Genomic DNA, 20,095 nt, shown 5'->3' with positions numbered 1-20,095 from the left:
ACTGTTTTGTATTAGATAGACATATATTTCTTTTCTGAACAGTTTTCATGAATTAAAAGTAATACAACAGCATTTTTAAATTCTTTGAATGTTTCCACTGTTTTGTATTTGATCTAGACATACATATATTTCTTTTCTGAACAGTTTTCATGAATTAAAAGTAACACAACAGCATTTTAAAATTCTTTGTGTCTTTCCACTATTTTGTATTTATTGATTTCTGCCATAAATGCATAAAATTCGCAGAAAAACAGTTTGGTTTCGCAAGAATAATTGATAAAATTGCGCAAGACTTGTCTGGCATGCAGAGAACGACATGAACAAAATTTCGATTACATTGAACGGTGTTGTCGTTTCGAGTGTCGCGGATAAGTGTCGATTAAAGGAACCGCGTCGAGCAAGTTGTTGTCATTGCTGCCGCGCGGGTATATTTAGTGCGTCGTCGACGGCGGTGGTAGGGTGGATAAACTTAAATGCGAAATGGCCACAGGGCAGATGTAATCTAGCTGTATCAGCATCGGAAATAACCGAGAGCCGATCTGCCGCGTTTGCCACCGGGTTCTCTTACGCGCGTAACAATCGCATTTCGAATTTCCGAAGGCACAAAAGTTGGCTGGCCGAGGCTCGCGTTCGCGGTGCGTTCACCTGCTCCACTTCGACCGTAATTAGGTTACCGGAGTAAGATAAACAAAGATGGTGCGAGCCCGTTGCCTCGCACCGCAGAAAAGACGGTCCCCGTTGCGTCCCGTCGGGTGCGCACACCCGTGAACAAAATTTTAATTAAACCTCGAGAGTTCATCAGCTTCGAAGGAACCTCAACTTTTTATCGCGTTACGCGCATGACGCTCACGGGACTTCGGTTTTACGATCCAGCGAGATCCAGCGAGATCAGCGATCTCGTCGACGGCGAATGGCCACTGATACTCGCTAAGATTCACGATCATCCCCCCCCCCGGAACTTTTAATTAAACTGTAAATGCCTTCGGACGATTTAGCTTGCTCTAACAGAATTTATTCGAGACAGGACGAAGTCGTTTGGGGAAGATGAAACAGAAATTGAATAAGAATCATGTTCCCGATAAAATATAGAGAATCGCTGCTTGGGAAATTCCGGTTTTCCGAAAATCAATGTTTACGTAAACACCTATCCTGCCGGTTAGGAGATCGCAGACGCAAGATCTCATCTTTTACGATCCTCCGGATCGGGCTGTCTTATCGCGGATTCTGCAGGAGTACCCCTCTCGAGGGTTCAGAGGAAATTTCCGAAAACGTGCGGGGTTGGAAATCGAGGATTCGATTTTTTCGAAATTTCCGGCTCCGGTATTCGCGATAACCGGGGGTCAGGAGATTTTCTAGCCGGCGACCGTTAAAAATACACCTCAGTTTTCCTCGTTCCTTTGCGCCGCGCGCGCCGCGCCGGAAGGGAAACAAAAACGAAATGTGAAAAGGTTCGCGAGCGGCTGATACACTGCCGAATAAACTGCTATTTCCGAGTAGCTAAAATTACACTCGCAGCCTGGATAAAGCTTCTCGTCTAATGGAGGGGGAAGGGAATTCGGCTAAAATCCTCCGTGAGCTTGACATCCTTTGTCTCCCCCCGAAAACTGCTGGAGACAACCCAGATCGTCGCGGATGAATAGCGTTTGGAAAAATCGAACGGAAGAATACCCTTTCTCATTCAAGCATAAATGCAATAAGTGACGATAGACATTGCCGCAAAAATGTCCCGAATTTACTGAAAGTAAGATTCCATTTGATCTTGCTCTCTTAAAATTCGTCTACCAAAATTGCAAATGTTATGAAACATATAGAAACTTGAATGTAGTAAAAAATGTGCCTTTTGTCCGGGAGTGTACTCGCTGACCGATGAGCATGGACCATGATTTATAGATCGTCGCTTGGCAACGATCTCGATCGGCCACTCTTCTTGCGAATTCTTATGTCCTCGAATGTGGTTTTTTCCCCCCCTGTTTCTTTGTCATAGATTATGTTTCGAACCGATCGTTATGCCCGTTGGCAACTAGTCGAATTTTGTTGCAGGGAACCTGCGAAAGTTTATTTTGTATTTGGATGAGGTAGAAATTAGTTTGGTGTGCCTGCACAATTCACCGTCTGTCACAGACATCATAATTGAACACGCTCGCGGTAATAAAGTAGATGTATGAATTGTTCCTGGCCAACTCTCATGAATTATATGTCGGGCAATCGACATACCAAATATATCAACCTGCTCCCACTATTTTGTACACTGCTACGTGTTTCGGATATCTTCTTCCGAAAATTAGACTACAGTTTGATGAGATTTCGACGAAATTCGTGCGGGGAATGTTTGCGGTGCTAACAAACAATTTTACAATGAAAACATGCGAGACTAGGTGAGCCTTTCTAGCACGCCTTAGACTGTCCCAGAAGAATATTGCATATTCAGGGCTTCAGCTTATTAAGTCAATTATGCAAAGAAGCGAATTAATCTTCGTCCATTGAACAGGTCACAGTCGTTAGCTTTTGCGAACGCTTTTCGTTACTTTAACAAAATATTTGTTACTGTGATAAACATCCAGACAGTAATTTTTAATCTGTTCCTCTCATTTGTTGGTAAACAGTAATATTAAGAGCTTCATAGAGTTATGCAGTGTTAGATTGTTTCTGACATCAACAAATTTTATGTATACTTAAATTTTCTTGAGAGTTGTCTATAAAACGGTGATCTTGTTACGGATACCTTTTTACATAAATATATTATCATCCTCTGACGGGAAACGTTGTTTGCTCCCCATTATTTCCCCAAAAGATCGCCAGCTCGGTGTAACAAGCGATAACGTTATAGTACTCCGAGGAACTTAGGCGAGCTTGTATCCGTCCTCCAACCCCTATAGTTCATCCGTGGAGCATTATTCTACGTCTTGTGCACGAACGACTAAAAACTGATGGCCAGTGGCTCATGAATCTCCAGTAACTTCTTCAATAGTTCAATTAGTTCGGGCAACTTCGGACGGTGGTAGTTAATTGGTCTGCTTAGATCATCCACGCTAATTGAATCGCTCTCGACCCGGCCAGTGATTATTAAATCTCACGTAACTCCTTGGGATTGGGTATCAACCACGGCCGAGTGAGAATGGTAAAAATGCTTCAAACGCTGCTCTAAATAATCATCATCTTTGCACGAAGTAAAAATTCGCTGCGTCGACAACTAACAAAGATTCTTGTGTCGGCGAAAACACATGACAATCCTCGAGGTGTGTCGAAAATGATGTCGCTGCTATAATTTTCCACAGATTCTAAAATGTTTCTGAAATCTTTGCGATATCAACGTTGATCTTCTTGTTGAACCTAAATATTAGGGGTACTAATTAGGTACTATTAAACGCGTATTCTTTTACAGTTTTCAATAAAGCAGCCTGTCTTCAAAATATTCTAAAAAGTATAATTTCCTTTTACAACCCTGTCATAAAATGGCGGCGTCCGTACCTTCCGAGGATCATATTCGTCATTGCATACTTTTTCATTTGAATGCGGGATTTAATGTAACAACAAAGAAAATTTGCGATGTTTATGGAGATGTATTGAAGGTCAACAAGTGTCAACGTTGGTTTCGGAAGGTTTGCTGCTGGTGATTATGATCTCTCCGACAGGCCACGAAGTGGACGACCAGTTGATAATGTAATGCTTGTAGTTGCAGTTGTAATGTATTGTCTGAAACTGTAGAATATGGGAAAAATAGGGAGATTATGGTACGAACGCTTTTTAACCTTGAGAAAATTCGTTAAACTTGCACAATTTCAAGAAAATTGTGGTTTTTCCAATACCACGCGCGGAAAAATTTTTTTTTAACATGCTATACATCATTTCCCATAGATTTTTTCACGCTGATTTCAAATCTGGTCTCAAAATTTGTCTGCGACCTCGGGAGTTTGCAAAAAATAGATTTTTGTGACAAAAACTAATGAAATCATTTTTTCGTTGAAATGATTGAATGGTAATAATCTCCCTATTTTTCCCATATTCTACAAAGTTTCAGCTTTAATTTAACAACAATTTCATCGCTCTACCTCGTACTCACCGGACATTGCTCCCTCTGATCTTTCCAGATCTCTGGAGCATTATTTAAGAAATAAAACATTCACTTCTACAGAATTAATATATAGTCATATTTTGCTTCAGGAATCCTGGATTTCTATAGGAGGGGGATTGAAAATTCGCGGGAAAGATGGCAAACTGTCCTTGACAATGATGGAGATTGTATAATAAATTAAGAAATGAAAACCTGAATGTACTACAAAGTTTGTTTCAGATTTCAAGATAATTGATTACTTATGGGTCCCCCTAATAGTTAACCCTTAGCACTCGAATGGTGACTGTAAGGCACCACTAAAAATGGCCGTATCATTATTCGAAATATGTTTTGCATTATTAAATTTGTTTGTATTTAATCAATTACTAAACATTTCAGTATTGTACGAGTAAATTGCACCATTTCCGTATGTATAACATGAAATAAAAATATATATATATATATACAGGGTCATCCGTTTTTAAACGGCCAAACGTCAACCAGCTATAGATGACCCCAAATGGAACAACTTTCGCCCCTAACACTTTTTTGGATTCGGTCTTGATTTTTAGATAATTGCAAAAACCCGTCATTTTTTGCGTTCACTTAAGATTAAATATATTAGGACCGCAATTATGTATCTTGATGATTTTTCCTTTGTTTGGTTTAAAATAAACAGGGGCATCTTTTTTATTAAGTCAACTGTTTTGTATGACCTTTGGATCTTGGTTTTTTTTGACATGGGGCACGCCGTGGAGACTGAATGAAACAACTTCGAATCAAAAAAAGTGTTAGGGGTGAAAGTTGTTCCATTTGGGGTCCTCTGTAGCTGGTTGACGTTCGGCCGTTTAAAAACGGATGACCCTGTATATAGATGGGAAATATTCTAGGTCGAAGGAAATGTTTCGTTTTGGAGATAAAGTATCTTCGAGTGCAAACGGTTAATAACTAGAACCAACTCAGGTATAATGACAACAAAATCTGCTGGTGGCGATAAAATCTTTGACCGAGGATGGTCATTGACATTTTTTATTTTGCATAAAAACCGCCGTGTAATTATGGAGAATGCTAAAATCTTTTCATGGCGGTGCCACAGTGTCGTGAAAGCTCCTAATCAAGGTATTCAAAATCCGCCTATCCCTTCCAATCCTGCGTCTCGGGTCTCGAATCTCGAGTCTGAGAGTGGCAAGCAGAGGCAAACAGAGGCAAGCAGAGGCAAGCAGAGGCAAGCATAGGCAAGCATAGGCAAGCATAGTAGGCAGGCACGCGGGGGCGGTACGCGCACCGTCGGAAAGGGGTCCACGGGAAAAGCGGGCGATCTTACATCGAGCGAGAAGCGGGATCTACGAAGAAGGGACGAAAATAGTAGCGGTGCCAGGATCGTATCACGCTCGCGCCCCACGGACGTGTGGATCTCCTATCTATTAATAGCAAGACGAAAGGGAGCGATCGAGTCTCTCGGCCGAGAGCCGCATAGGCATCATCGTCCCGAGTCTTGGTGCTGTCCAGACTCTGCCCGCAGGACTTCAGAGCCGCTCGAGCTGTCGCGGACTCCACATTCCACCAGCAAAACGCTCTATCTCTCTTCGTGCGTGCCTGTCGTTGGAGAAGCATCTGTTGCTCGGCTGGTGCCCCGGAGAGGCGATCACCCCTCGTACCACCACATACACACACACCCACCCACCCACACCGTCCGTCACACATAGCCAACCACCACACAATCACACCGTTCGAGTGTAAGTTTCATCAATTTTTCATTAGTGCTGGAAATTCAATTTAAACGGTACTCGTTACTCGCGCCGAGACTCCGCCAGATCAAGTGCAAAACAAACCGAGCCGCGATCCACGATATTGGTGCGACCGTGCACGGTTTTACCGATCCAGTGATCTCGATCAGTGAGCCCTCCTCTTCCTCGACTCGCCGTCGTCGTAACGATCGTCCACGATCACAGAGACAGTGTGCACACAGTGATAACGGAAAAACGGATTCCCGCCTCTAGAGAAAGCTCGATAAGCCTGGTTCCTGATAAGCTTCAATAGCTCCTAGGACTTCTCGAGCGCGAATGGATGCTGATAACCCCGTGGATTGATCAGATAAAGTGTCGTCCACGATCCACCGAAAAGAGAGATCGGACTGCGCGTTGACCTACAGGTGAAAGTTCGTCTACGGGCAAGTTTAAACAATGAACGCGGAAGCTGCCGGAGTTTGCTACCCTCTGGACTAGATTATTGGACACGTGACACGCGGTAATCGTTTTTGGGAATTCGCAAACCCCGGAGGAACGTGCTCGTTGAATGGTTCCGGAAATTGTAATGGTAACGCGGAAGAATTTGCGGGACGTAACGGGATGTAGCGGAGGTTCCGAAGATTGTAATGGTAACGCGGCGGAACGGTGAGAGAACAGTAGACGAGTTCGGCAGTGAAGAGTACCGTTTCTCGCATCGGCACTCATTTGCGAATCGTTGGTTATCTTTCGACGTTCCGGTCAAGCTAAACTCGCGGGACCGAGTTGCTTTTGAGTTTCGAAATACGGGCGAGGACAATTTTTGATACATTTCGATGCTCCGGTAATGGTAAACCCGCGGGACCACGTTGCTATCGAGTTTCGAACTGCGGGAATCTTTGGTACCTTTCCATGTGTTGGCGAAGGAAAACTCGCGGGACCAAATTGCTTTCAATTTTCGAAATACGGGAATCTTTGGTACCTTTCTATGTTTTGGCGAAGGTAAACTCGCGGGACCAAATTGCTTTCAATTTTCGAAATACGGGAATCTTTGGTACCTTTCTATGTTTTGGCGAAGGTAAACTCGCGGGGCCAAATTGCTTTTAATTTTCGAAATACGGGAATTTTTGGTACCTTTCCATGTTTTGGCGAAGTTAAACTCGCGGGGCCAAATTGCTTTTAATTTTCGAAATACGGGAATCTTTGGTACCTTTCTATGTTTTGGCGAAGAAAAACTCGCGGGACCAAATTGCCTTTAATTTTCGAAATACGGGAATCTTTGGTACCTTTCCATGTTTTGGCGAAGTTAAACTCGCGGGACCAAATTGCCTTTAATTTTCGAAATACGGGAATCTTTGGTACCTTTCCACGTTTTGGCGAAGGTAAACTCGCGGGAGCAAATTGCTTTTAATTTTATAAAGAAGAAGAATCTTCGGAATCTGTGTGATGCTTTTGGGGTGAAGGTAGACGAATCCTACGGTACAAAATTGCATTTGAGTTTCGAAGTACGGGATCTGCGGTGTTTTCGGGTCTTTTTAATGCAGGTAGTAGAACCGTTTCGAATCGCTTCGGAATTTCGAAAGACGGTGTGTACCGATATAGAAGCATGGCGCCGCGGTAGCTATAGTTCCTCCGAGTCGGATATCCCGTTTCGAGGCATCCGCGAGCGGCGCGCGCAATTATGTAATGTTGACTGGTTGTTGTTACGTCGGATTGCACCCACGCTGTTCTATTAGGTACTTCGAACGTTCGTTTCCGTCGCGCGACAGGTTCTACTTTTAACTTCTCCCGATTCGGTGTCTGCCGATTTTCGTCCGCGTTGTTCCGCGCGAACAGGCTCGAATAGGTCTGAGTTCTATATTCGATACGCTATGGATACCCTCGGTGCGGAGGTCGAGGAGATTATGGCAGCTGGCCCCGGGTTCTCCAGGAGGACGGGAACCGGAAATGTTGTCGGTGACGAAGATATCGAGGAGGAGGAGGGTGTGTCGCGAGGAAGGTTTTACGTGAAAAAGGGGAAGAGAGAGAGAAAGAGAGAGGATTGAGCAGGAGAGGGAGGGCAGAGAGAAAGAGAAGGCCGGATGAACGAAGGGAGAGAGCGAGAGAGAAGAGTAGAGAGTCGGTTTTCTAAAATTAGAGCGACGAGGAAGAGAAGGGGATGGCTCCTTATAGAGCTTGCGACGGCGAGCTTGCGGCCAGGGTTAGCAAACTGGCACTCTCTTTCTCGTCTCAGAATATCGGATTACCTTTGCACCAGTGCATCGTCTCTCGCCCCTTCGACTTCCTTTCTTTTCTAGCCTCTTCTTTCTCGCGCGCCAGCAAGGTTCGATTTATGCACGGCCGGCCGCCACCCTCGCACTTTCTACCCCTTTTCGCTCGCACATTCTCGCATTTAATTCGACAGAAATTTCCGCGCCTGCGCGAACGAGCCGCAGGGACGAGATCGGATCGCCAGGAATCCTCTTTTGCCCTTTCCCGCTTTCTATTTATCGGGTTTTCTTTTTTTCCACCCCAGTGACCCGGTGCGAGCCTCCGCACCCGGAAATAAACGTGTGATTTTTTTTCTCACTTCGTCGAGACATCGAGGTTTGCCGGGAAGATTAGAGATCGTTGCGGTAGATCCGATCGCGTCTCGGCTCGTTTCCGCGTCGGCGCGGGCGCGAGATCGTGGCCGACAAGCTGTGAACCGAACCGAACCCTGTCTGCTGCTCGGCTGTGCTAATCGGCGCTCTGTTTCCGTGTTGCAGCACCTTAACCACCCGCAAACATGTCTGACGACGAGGAACAATACTCGTAAGTATTGCCGACGGTCTCCAGGAGAGACGGTTTTCGAAGTGTAATCGGATCGGAGCTTAGACGTTCTCCGCCGTTTCGATCGCTCCGCGATCGATGCTCGGCCGACTGCGAAATAAGAGAAACATCGCAACGTGTTCGATAAAGTGTTACGCACACTCGCCGTTAAGAGAAGGAGAAACGAAGCACGTGTGGCAGCGAACCTAATCGATCCCCGAGATCGGCCGGTCGTCGAGCGGCTGGGAACGTCGGCGATTCACTCTCGCAGCCGGAAAGATGGCACCGGGTGTGCTGTCTTTGAGCTCTCAGCGACGATTTTCTGTTCGTTGGATTTAAGACGGTCCGATTACCAGCTCGCGGACCACTCGATACGAATTGTCTTTGTGTTCCGTGTAGAACGAGACAGGATTGTCTTGTACCGAGCAAAGAATGATTTAAAATTACTTGTGGAGCGATACGCGTTTAGTAATGTGTGCTCGTTCGTTTTGTATTATTGCTGTCATTTGATCTCGTGCATTTACAAAATGAGCACGTGCAGTTTAAAACGGTTGGAGAATTAAAAGAATTTAACACTAGGTTTACGGAGTATTAAAAATGACTATTTTACATTTCCTTATAAAAATAACATGAATATATCTATCAAAATCTGTAGCCATTTTTTTAATAACATATGCCTAGAGAAATCAATTTGTTAAATAATTCCTCATGGATCCATGGTTGCAATCTCAATATTCGTGAATTAAAAATATTAGAATCCGTCATTTTGACGGGTCCCGTAAATCTAGTGTTAAGAACGTGAATTTATTAGGTTCCTTGAAATTATAAAATGAAACTTCTATTTTGATTAATGTAAATTATATTTATTTTGTATAAAGGTCTAGTAGTGAGCGATGTAGTTTCGTAATCTTTGCTTGATTTTAGTAACTCTATTCTTTGTCTCCTATTTTTGTGAACGGCTTTAATCTGTGTAATAATTTTGATGTGCGACAAATGATAGCAGTAATAGGAACTAACGGAGGGTGTAATTATTGCTGAATAAGCGTCACTAGATATGTTTAGTAAATGTGTATTAACTCACAAGCGTGGTATCGTTTTGTGTTTGGTATAGAACAGTATCGTTTCGTTCTATATTTTAAACATTATGACTTGTATCGAGTGGTGTGCATACTAAGCTTGTAATCTCACAGTCTTATTTATCGCAAAAATCAAAATTGTGCACTGTCACTGAGAAATTAAAGGTAGCAGACATGTGTTTCACTGGGAGTGTACAGTGACTCACAATGATATTCGGACACTGTTAAAAAGACAGTAACTTTTTTAGGACCGGACCAAACGACTTCAATTTTTTTTTTGAGAAGTCAGGACGATCATTTCTGTAGAAACTTTTCATTTCTTTTTCACGTCATGCAGTAAACTAATTGATCTAGATTCTGAAAACCGTCCGACTCGTTTGGTCCATTTCTAAAAAATGTATTCTCTTTGAAATACAGTCAGCCGAAAAAGTTTCCATACATACTTTAAAATGGACCAACTTTTTAAAAATTAGTGCAAACGATTTGAGCTTTATTGGTCATATTAATTTACTAGACGACGTGTCTAAAAATTTACGAAAAAATTGCAATTGGACGGAATCGCGAAGGAAAGAGTGAAAGCCTCGTTTTACAACTTCTTTTTATCTGTACCAATTATGGAAATCGAAAAAATGCGTTTTGCAGATTTCTCTCAGTTATGCACATTCTGGAAATTTTTATCGAAATCGCTTAATGTGTATGCAAACGATTTTGAAAGTTTTAAGAAAGAACTGCGAGTTTTCACTAGTTTCAATCGTTTGCAACTTGCGACAAGGTTATCCAATTTCGATGAAATTTCCAGTAAATATTTAACTGACAGAAATCTATAAAACATATTATACAAATTTTCATTACAGACTCAGTAAGCTAAACGAGCTGTAAAATCGATAATTACTATTTTTTCTCGCAGTTCTTATCAATTACAATGTTATTAAAAGCTCTTCCGTCTAGCCTTCCATATATGTAACAGGACCAAAAAATAAACGTGGCAGTAAATTTACAAGTAAACGTACAAAATATTGTTTAAAAAGACTGTACGCTTACTGTCACAGAAGATACGTATACAGTCTCTATGACCAATTTTTTGATCGCGTTGTATGTCAGTTTACTATGAGTTCTTGAAAAAAATACGAGTGATTAGATCCAAGTTGTACCACTTTAAAGGGTTTACGGAGACCTTTTTGCCCGACTATAGCGTCCGAATACTACTGTAAGTCGTGTCATCGAGAGCGTAACCATAAGTGAAAGCTAGCGCGTTAGACCAGGGAAGTGTCGCGCGGAGTTATGTCACCGATAGACCAGTTAAATTTCCTGGTTGATCGTGTACGTTAGCGATCCGCAGGAAATCCGTGAACTCGCAGATATCGGCTCGCAGATTCACAGATAGAGCACGTGAATTCGCAGAGGCACGTAGATCGAGGATCGCCGAGATCCCTCGATCTTTCTCACACTATGATCAATACCCAACAAAAATTGCGTACACGTAAGGTCAAGCCCAAGAAAACGTACCCCTTGTGCCCCAAAACTGTCCAACCCCCCCCCCCCAGTTTTGCTGTGAAAGTACTGCCCCCGCCCCCACCCCTAAAAGAAACCACGTGCCCTTGTCTCGAAGTGTTAACCATTTTTGCACGATTGATAGTACCCCTTCAATCATGATCGTCCTTTCGAAAACGCGTTTGGTCGCTCTGTGTCTCCAACGATCGCAAGGCTTTCGGGTGTAAGCCTAAAGCAATCATTATACTAATTATATTATATTATTCGCAACGTTTTGCAAGCATTGCAGCTAGCTCACGGTGTCGAAGCATTCGTGGATCAGAGAAATAAAACATCACTGCTCTATTATATTTCATGTGTACTTTTGGTTTGAAAATATTTTCAGACCCATTTTTCTTACGAATACACAAAAATGGGCCGATTCGAAGTAACTTTTTCCTTTGCGGAAATGTTCTACGCGGCTTCGTTCAGGAGTTATTGACGAAAAACGCGGACCAATCGGTGCGCGGCTTCTGCGGTCGGAGTCCGGGCTCGGCCAATGGCAACGCTCCGCTCAGCTGTAGCCGCGCTGCGATTGGCCTGTGTTTTTCGCGAATAACTCCTGAACAAAGCGTCGGAGAAGATTTCCGCAAAGGGAAAAGTTACTTGAAATGATCTCAGGAATCGCCCCTTTTAAGGAAGTAGATTTTTGTCGTTACTGGTACATTATCATTGGTCGCTCCGTGGATCTAAGTGTTAAGGTCGAAGGATCCTTTGTGGACCGCCCACGTACCAGCCGGCGCGGATAGAAGTAACAATTTTGCACCGGGGGGGTTAGATAATTCGGTTTATTTCGGAATCGCGAAAATTCGCGGGTGGGGGACATTGTGTACATCGACGGATGATTCAGCCGTGTCTATATTCAGTTGGGTGGACAGAGAGACGGGTCCAAAAATGTCGAGAGATAAGACACAGAGACGTTTCACGGGCTCGTGCATGTTGGATCCCCGGCGTGCTCCCTTATTTAGACACCGTGAACTTTCATGAATACCGGACGAGCCGATTAATTATTCACGGTACACCGCGAGCAAACGCGTTTTTAGCACCAGGACGATCATGCGACACTCTCTCACTACGCACCCACCCCCCCCTTAATGTTCTTGATTTATATTCATTTTTTTCCGTCTTGTTGATTAAAACCGTGCCCCTTACCCCCCCCCCATAAAACCCCGTGCACACCCTATTCGCTAACAAACACCGTTTTCCGTTTTTCTCTTTTGCAGCAGCGAGGAGGAGGTGGTCGAGGAAACGTAAGTGTCCACTAATAACCGAGTAAACGAATCCTATTGTTATCCTTGTAGCACATACACGACTAACCAGCGTGTTCTCTCGTTTTCTCATTACAGGAAGTAAGTTCCAGAGGCTTGTCTGCGTTTAGACGTCCGCAACGAACGCGCGGAGTATCCTCCGGAGAGTCTTCTCGGGTTTTTTTTTTTTTGGTTTTATTGTCTCTCGTTTCATTATCGGCTACTCTTTTTTCGTTCGATATCTCGTTTCCCCGGGAACCTCGGGCTCGAAATCCCCGCGATAAGAGCGCCGAGATCCCTGGCGCGATCGATTCGATCTTCTCTTTGACGATCGACGCCTCCCTTCTGGAATCTGCACTTCGAGAGAGATCGTTCTTTACTTGTTTTTTCTCGTTGGCTCGCTTCGTTCAGGGTATACTGCTTCCTTTCTATTTTTTATCTCGATTCGGAAACATTAGGCTGGCCACAAAGTCCTTTTAGGTTATGTTCGTCGAATCGAAATTGTGGATCGGTAAAATATAAACTGTCTGCGTGTATTGCACTGGCGATGAATGGAATACTTGTTTCACTAATAAATTTCATATATTATTTAACATTACTGATTTTATGCATTCACGATAAAAATGGCCAGACCAATGCGAAGCAAAGGAAACAAAAATGCTGTTCTATTATTTTCAACTGGCTATACTTGTTAAGCTAGATTAATATAATTTTTATTTTGCATAAAAATCTAGTCTATAGATAAAATGTTTTGTTGTCTCAATAATTTGCTTGATTTTCAGTTTGAACGATGATCGAATTAAAACTAGTCTTGTAAAATCACAATAATATTCATGTTCAAAAAACTCACAAATTGTGCTGTTAAATACAATTAAATTATTAAGAAATTAAAAAGTTTATATTGCTCGTAAAATTCATAAATGTTGCAGTGAAAATGACATTTGAAATAGTGGAAAAATTGACAGAACTAAATAACATGTTTTTTTCAATTGGAGGAGGCAATTTTTATTTTGCACACGTGCACAATTTTCATTTTGCTGCAACAGAAATATAAAAAGAATCGAAGGGCATTGATATACTATTTTCGGCCCATCGAAATTATCAAAGAAAGAAAGAGATACCGAGCGGTACCTCTTTTTTACAAGCAGAAAATTTGTATGTTGCAGAAAGTAGGCCAGCAACAATGATTCTCTCGGAGAATATCGTTGATAGATTCTACAGAGGAATGAAACAAACTTTGTGGCCGACCTAATATTTATTTAGCATCGAACTTGACGAGCAGATCGTGTAGAGGTTTCGAATGTTTTTCCCCAAGGTGTATACCAGCGGACCGGCTTCTAATAATAACGAGACTATGTGTTCATGCGATTTCGTCGAGGTGATCGCGTGTCCGTCGCCGATCGTTTAGGCGTCATTGAGCCGCGGAATGGGTTTTTGAGCGTGAACGTATTGCAAACCTTGTGCAACTTTTCGCGATCCCAGGCACATAGCCACCGACAGACTTGAAACTTAAACGGCACACACGCGTTCACCAAGAACGAACCACGGTTAGAATTAGAACGGACATTTCCACGAAAATAGGACGCTCGGTTAGGCCGCTCTCTGCTCTCTCGGATAACGCGTTAGGCCAACGTCTTTTTTACTCCTGGAACCGATTATGTCGATCCCACAGATTTTTTCTCGATTGGTCTCGCGGTTTTTTAATTTCGAAATGGACATTCGTGAAATCAAGAGTACAACGATTTTTGGTGCCACTTTTATTTTGCATTTCGATCCTCGGCTCGCTTTTTTACAAATTTCCTGTTCGGAATTATTCTTGTGTTTCAATGATCAGGTGACTCTTATACATTCCGTTCATATTTTTCTTGTGTTTTAATTCTTAGGGGACTCTTATACCTTTGCTCATATTCGGAATCATATTTTTCCTGTGTTTCCATGTTTGGGCGACTCTTATACATTCCGTTCATATTTTTCTTGTGTTTTAATTTTTAGGGGACTCTTATACCTTTGCTCATATTCGGAATCATATTTTTCCTGTGTTTCAATGTTCGGGTGACTCTTATACATTTGTTAATATTCTCGTATTTTTCTCGCGTTTCAATGTTTAGGTGACTTGCATACAGAATCACAGAAACACAGAATTTACGTACCCCAGTTGTTATGATGATACGTGATTTTCCACAAGGATTTGATTTTTGTCATTTTTCCAACTTTTACGCAATCGCCCGCGACGAGGTCCATTCCGCTTGACAAACAGTTCCATCGTTGCCGCACTGTTATCGTTAACAATATTCCCGCTTCGTTGTTTCGGTACAAAAAGGAATTTGGCGTATTTTTTCGAGGGGATCGTTCGCAGAAAAATCGTCGGCGAAAAATCACGTCGTCCTAGAGTGATCTCTCTCGAAACCATCGTTAAAATTAGACCAGTCGTGGTTCTCTCACGAAAATAGAGCAGACGAATGGCGCGCGGCCTGTTCGAATGTGTCTAGTTACATATTAATTCGCCGGTGTCATAAATCCGGCTGGATTTACGGGAGGGTTTCGCTCGAACGGGAATCGGGGAACATTCGAGACCTCGGAATCGAGCACATTCGAATCGAAAGAGGCGGCATTCGTTTGCGGGAAACACGCAGAAAACACGAGTCGGACGATTCCGTGACGGTGGTCGGTTGCTTGGACGTTTCATTTCTTGAAACAAATTGAAAGAAAAATCACAGCAACTCGCAGAAATCAGAGACCGCCTCTTGCATATATTTTTGCTCTGAGCAGCAACGAAAAATAATTCGTTCGAAAGTGTAGGACCATTTTTTAAATCGTAATCGAGTTTAATGTTATTCGCACCGAAAACAGCATTTCGTGAAAATTAAATCGTTCTCAAATTTCATTTTCGAGAATATTCCTAATATTTCACTGTGGAATTGTGTCCTGGGCTCTCTCAATTTTTCTATAGAAATACATTGTTTCTTTAAGTTCTTTAGGACAAGTGGGCTTTTAAAATTACGTTCTCAAAACTGTTAATTTTACATACATCACGTATATTACGAACTTAGAAAGTCCCCAGTATGATACTCTAATATTAGGACAATTTCAAAATCTAGGCATTCTTAATTTTCTCGTTTTCTCATACTGTACAAGTTGGACTTTTAGCAATTTCACAGAATTCTTTTGAATATTCTAAAATTTTAGCTTACTATCACTACAATTCAAAAGTTCGAACATTTTTACATTCCACGGTGTCGAACAATTTTTCAACGAACTGCGTACAACATAAGTTGCCGTGCAGCAAGTTTTATTTGCTTATGGTCCGTTGGGTTTTGTAATTGTTTCGCACAAGCCGCGTTTCAGCGGGTGAATTAATTATAAAAGTTTCCTGTAAGCTGGGATCTGCATAAATTTTTCGCGGCGAGCAATATCAAACTAGAAACAATGAATAACAGTTTGATGGAATTACTTTTTCACTGTTCTTCGGAGCGGAAAGGCCGAGGCAGCGTACTCTTATTTCAGCGAGTGATTTATCGCGAGAAAGGATTCACCGAGATCTGGATCCTGGCCGGATCGGAATAGAACCGTTTCTCGGCGGATTAGCTCGGGAATTAATTAGAGAATGAATTATATATCCGAGCCGACAACCGATCCCGTCGACCGGCGACAAAGGAAAAACCGGTTCGTTTATTCTCCTTTCGACAGATTTGCCTTTTCTCTGATCTTCGTTTCTCTGTTTTGTTTTTTCAATCTGCCTCTCTCCAATCTACTCCCCTACGCCCGAAAATCTCCACAATACAATACACAAAATATATACCAACCGATCGATCGAAATCACCATCGACCGAACGAACGACCGACGCGAATCACAAATACTCGAAAAATCGAAGGCAACCGGAGAGGAAGATCGAGTAAGTTTTTAAGTCGCCGGCAAATCACAGATTGCACAAATATTATTGTATATCGCCTGTCTTGCGCGGGCAAACAAGCTGTGTTTCACTTCTCTGTTTCTCTACTTCTCTGTTTTTTTTTTCATTTCTTTTCTCCAATAAACTACACTTTTTTGTTTCTTTCTGTTACACCTCTTCGCTGTTAATCGTCTAACAAAATCGTTGTTGTCTTGTCTCCACGGGTACCCCGGTTATTTCTTGTTCGTCTGCTATTTCGCTCTTACAAGTCTCTGGTCGCTATTCACGCAATGTTGTTTTATTTTTTTTTTTGGTCTGTTCAGTTTCTGTTCTATTTTTCTTTCTTTTTCTTTTTCACGATTTTCACCCGTTACCTTTCTTCTTCTTCTACTACTATTTCTTCTTCTTCTTCTTCTTCTCCTTCTTTTTGTTGTTTTAGTTTTGATTTTGACACACGTGCACGAGACACCGTTTCGTTGCGAGATGTCCGTCCACGTTATACTCTACATATACTGTTTTTACGCTCTTGTATTGTCACAGAACCCCCCCCCCCCGGGATAAAAGCGTTCCATTTCTCTAACGAGATGCGTTTTCCAATCGCCCGAGGATTTTGTTTGGCCGCGCCACGTTCCTTTGACGTCCGGACCAATTATTATCTCACTTGGCAATTCCTTTCTCGGAATCACCGGAGCCATTCGCGAACTTCAAAATTTTAACCAACCTCGATGCAAATTGAAAATCTGCACGTTCTCAATCCTTTCGCTTCTAAAGCCCCCCCGGGAGGCGAACCTTCGGTAATTCAATTCCTTTGCGAATTGCAAACTTTTAGCTAATGGATCTTGATACGAACTGAAAGCGTGGACGTTTTTGATTTTTCAATTTTTAAACCTCGGCAATCTAAGTTTTCAAATTACAGAACCTGTTTTCAAGTTAGACACAATTTATCAAAAATTTATTAAAAATAGTTTTACGATTGTCAGTACCGGGGACGTTTTTAGTTTCCCCGGATTTAAATTCTCCACAAGTTCCACCTGCAGTAATCTAACTTTTCATATCACAGAAGCTTTTTGCTAATTACGCAATTTTCGCCAACCAGCCCCGATACGACCTGAAAGTGGGGACATTTTTAGTCTCTTCGTTTCCGAAGCCTGTACAAGCTGGATCTTCAGTGATTTAACTTTTCAAATTACAGAACACGATTGCTAATTCCGCGATTTCAGCTAACGAACCTTGACGCAGTAAATTAAAAGCTTGGCCGTTTTTAGTTCCGTGATTTTTAAATCCTCTGCGAGCTGGATTTTTCGCCATTTCGTGTCTCGAATCGCCGAATCTAAATTAGAAGTTTAGCTAATAAACCTGGATACAGTCAATCAGAAGCTCGGACGTTTTTAGCTCCTCCATTTTTCAATCCTCTGCAAGCTGAATCTTCAGTAATTCCATTTCTCGAGTCGCAGAATTTATTTTAGAATTTATACATTTTAGCTCCGTTGATAGTACATTTTTAGTTTTTTTATTCTTGAATCTTCGTGTTCAAAAATATATTAAAAACGTCTCCAGCTACGAGCCATTAAACGTTCGTTTAAAAATGGTCCCTCGAGGGAAAGTACTGCAAATTCTGATAGATTCATCAGGATCTCGAAAAAGTTTCATCGTCTCTCTTCAACCTTTCGTGTTAAAAAAGGAACTAAAAATGTCTCTCGGAAAAATGGTCCCTCGAAGGAACGTATCGCTCGAAAACAAAATCAACATTTCACTTTTCAAAGATTCATCTTCGACTCCACAGGATCTCGATTCAAATCATTCACTCGCAACGAACGTCTAACTGAAAGTCTCGCTGAAATACACATGCGGGGAGATTTTACCTTTGGTGCGGTGACCAAGCGTCCGCCATGTTGCAGCTATAACCGCTGCCATAACGTACGCGCTCCATATCGGAGCTGGATAGTTTCTGCCCCCCTTTTTCCGCCACACGCAAGCAGTAAACGTTGTACATAGACGCGACTAATTCCCGGTAATTGTTGTGGAGAGGGTGATTTTTCGCGGCGGGGACGTTCCGAGACGTTTTAATGACCGCTCGCGTCATTTATTAATACGCCACAACGTCTCGCAGCCACTTTAAAACTCCGTCCTTTTCGAAGCATTTTTTCCATCGCGACGTTCCTCGGAAAAAAAAATAAAACAGCGAGATAGAATTGTTTGCTAGCAAATGGAATTTTCGAGTCAGACGTCCCCCCCCCCCCGATGAAAAATCACCCCTTTGGAAGCGAAATCGTGCACGTGCTGGTGTCGCCCCTCTTTCTCTCTTTCTTCCTCAGTTTTCTTTATCTTTTTTGTTTCTCTTCACTGTTCTGTCTCGTGATCTTTTTGAGCCGCACTTGAGATCATTGTTCGTAGATCGCCTGTACACGTAACACACAAAAACCGGAGTTGTTACTATACGCGTTCACGTCTCCGTACTTTGCTTCCGAGACATTTTTTCTCTTCAGTTTCTTGATTTTTTTTTTCACTCGTTCTTTTCTTTTTTTTTGTCGAACGAGAGAGAGAGAGAGAGAGAGAGAGAGAGAGAGAGAGAGAGAGAGTGCGACTCGAACGTGTCAGCTTCTCGTTCGTCGCGCTTCTCCAACTGATTTTTATCTGTTCTTTCTTTCTCAGTTTCGCAAGTTTCTCATTTTTTTTCGCGCTCTTCTTCGCCAAACGATAACTCATTTTTTCCCTCCGTGTTTTTTTTCCGCTGACGTTGGTTTTATTGTTATATATCGTCGTCATCGTCGTCGGAGAAGAGATTTTATCGGCGAACAACCGAAGTGCAGTTCTCTCTGTGTTTTACACGAGCGCGCACTCACATACACACATACATACATGTGTACTTTTATGTATATACATAAATATATATACAATACAGATATATATATACTATATGTATACATACACACGTTTCTCTGCGTGTCGATTTTTCTTGGCGTCTTTTTGCCGATTTTCACTGTTCCGTTTCTGTCTCGTGTTTTTTCTTTTTGTCGCTGCTGGTTCGTCCCATTTTTTGGGTGCTGTGTCGATGTTGTTGTTGTCGATGGTCAAACGAGTTTGTCTCTATACCGCTGCCAACCCTGTACAACCCCCTATCCGTCCACAAACATGATCCAATATACGCACAAGCGCCCCTTCAAACGAATACGAAAACCGAACGCGAGCAAAATGCACGCGCGCGCGCAATAGAACTGTGCAGAAACTCAAAAATCTCAAGTACTCGATGATTAGGACTAGTCCAGAATTTTGGCTGGGACCGGGACGGGTTCTCGAAAATTTGGGTGGGCCCCAAAATATCAGGATATTTCTGGAAATCCCCAAATTTTGAGGAATTTGGAGATTACCGGGACGGGATCAGAAATTTTTCTGGGGTCGGGACGGGTTCCCCAAAATTTCGGTACTCCCCAAACTGTCAGGAATTCCAAAAATCTAGAGTCCAAAAATCAGGTCGAGTAGTCCTGAAAATTCTCGGGAATCTTGATATTCTGGGGCACCCCCAAATTTTGGAAAATCCGATTATCGGCGCGGGACCAAAATTTTTTCTGGGATCGGGACGGGTTCCCCAAAATTTCGGGACTCCCCAAACTGTTAGGAATTCCAAAAATCAGGTCGAATAGTCCTGAAACTTCTCGGGAATCTTGATATTCTGGGGCACCCCCAAATTTGGGAAAATCCGATTATCGTCACGGGACCAGAATTTTTTCTGGGATCAGGGACGGGTTCCCCAAAATTTCTGGATCACCAAACTATCAGGAATTCCAAA

At 42.5% G+C, this 20,095-nt stretch overlaps 1 protein-coding gene across 9 annotated transcripts in view; it reads left to right on the top strand.

The window, feature by feature from the left end:
• The first annotated feature begins 5,519 nt into the window (after positions 1 to 5,519).
• Positions 5,520 to 20,095, top strand: part of Tpnt (troponin T, skeletal muscle) — a 31,908-nt gene continuing 17,332 nt past the window's right edge. For 2 of the 9 annotated variants that reach the window (XM_076790811.1, XM_076790808.1), the window contains exons 1-2: positions 5,523 to 5,787; positions 8,523 to 8,568. In XM_076790811.1, the coding sequence (XP_076646926.1) occupies positions 8,543 to 8,568 (26 nt within the window). In that variant the 5' untranslated portion in view covers positions 5,523 to 5,787; positions 8,523 to 8,542. Of the gene's footprint in view, positions 5,788 to 7,971; positions 8,099 to 8,522; positions 8,569 to 12,394; positions 12,422 to 16,233; positions 16,312 to 20,095 lie in introns of those variants that run through there. The other 7 variants (XM_076790812.1, XM_076790810.1, XM_076790807.1 and 4 more) reach the window with 6 other exon arrangements.

Source organism: Halictus rubicundus, chromosome 7 (genome assembly GCF_050948215.1).
Source record: "Halictus rubicundus isolate RS-2024b chromosome 7, iyHalRubi1_principal, whole genome shotgun sequence".
In the NCBI taxonomy this organism is placed as follows: Eukaryota; Metazoa; Arthropoda; class Insecta; order Hymenoptera; family Halictidae; genus Halictus; species Halictus rubicundus.
The sequence above is the reverse complement of the archived record's forward strand: the minus strand, read 5'-3'. Positions and strand labels throughout refer to the sequence as shown.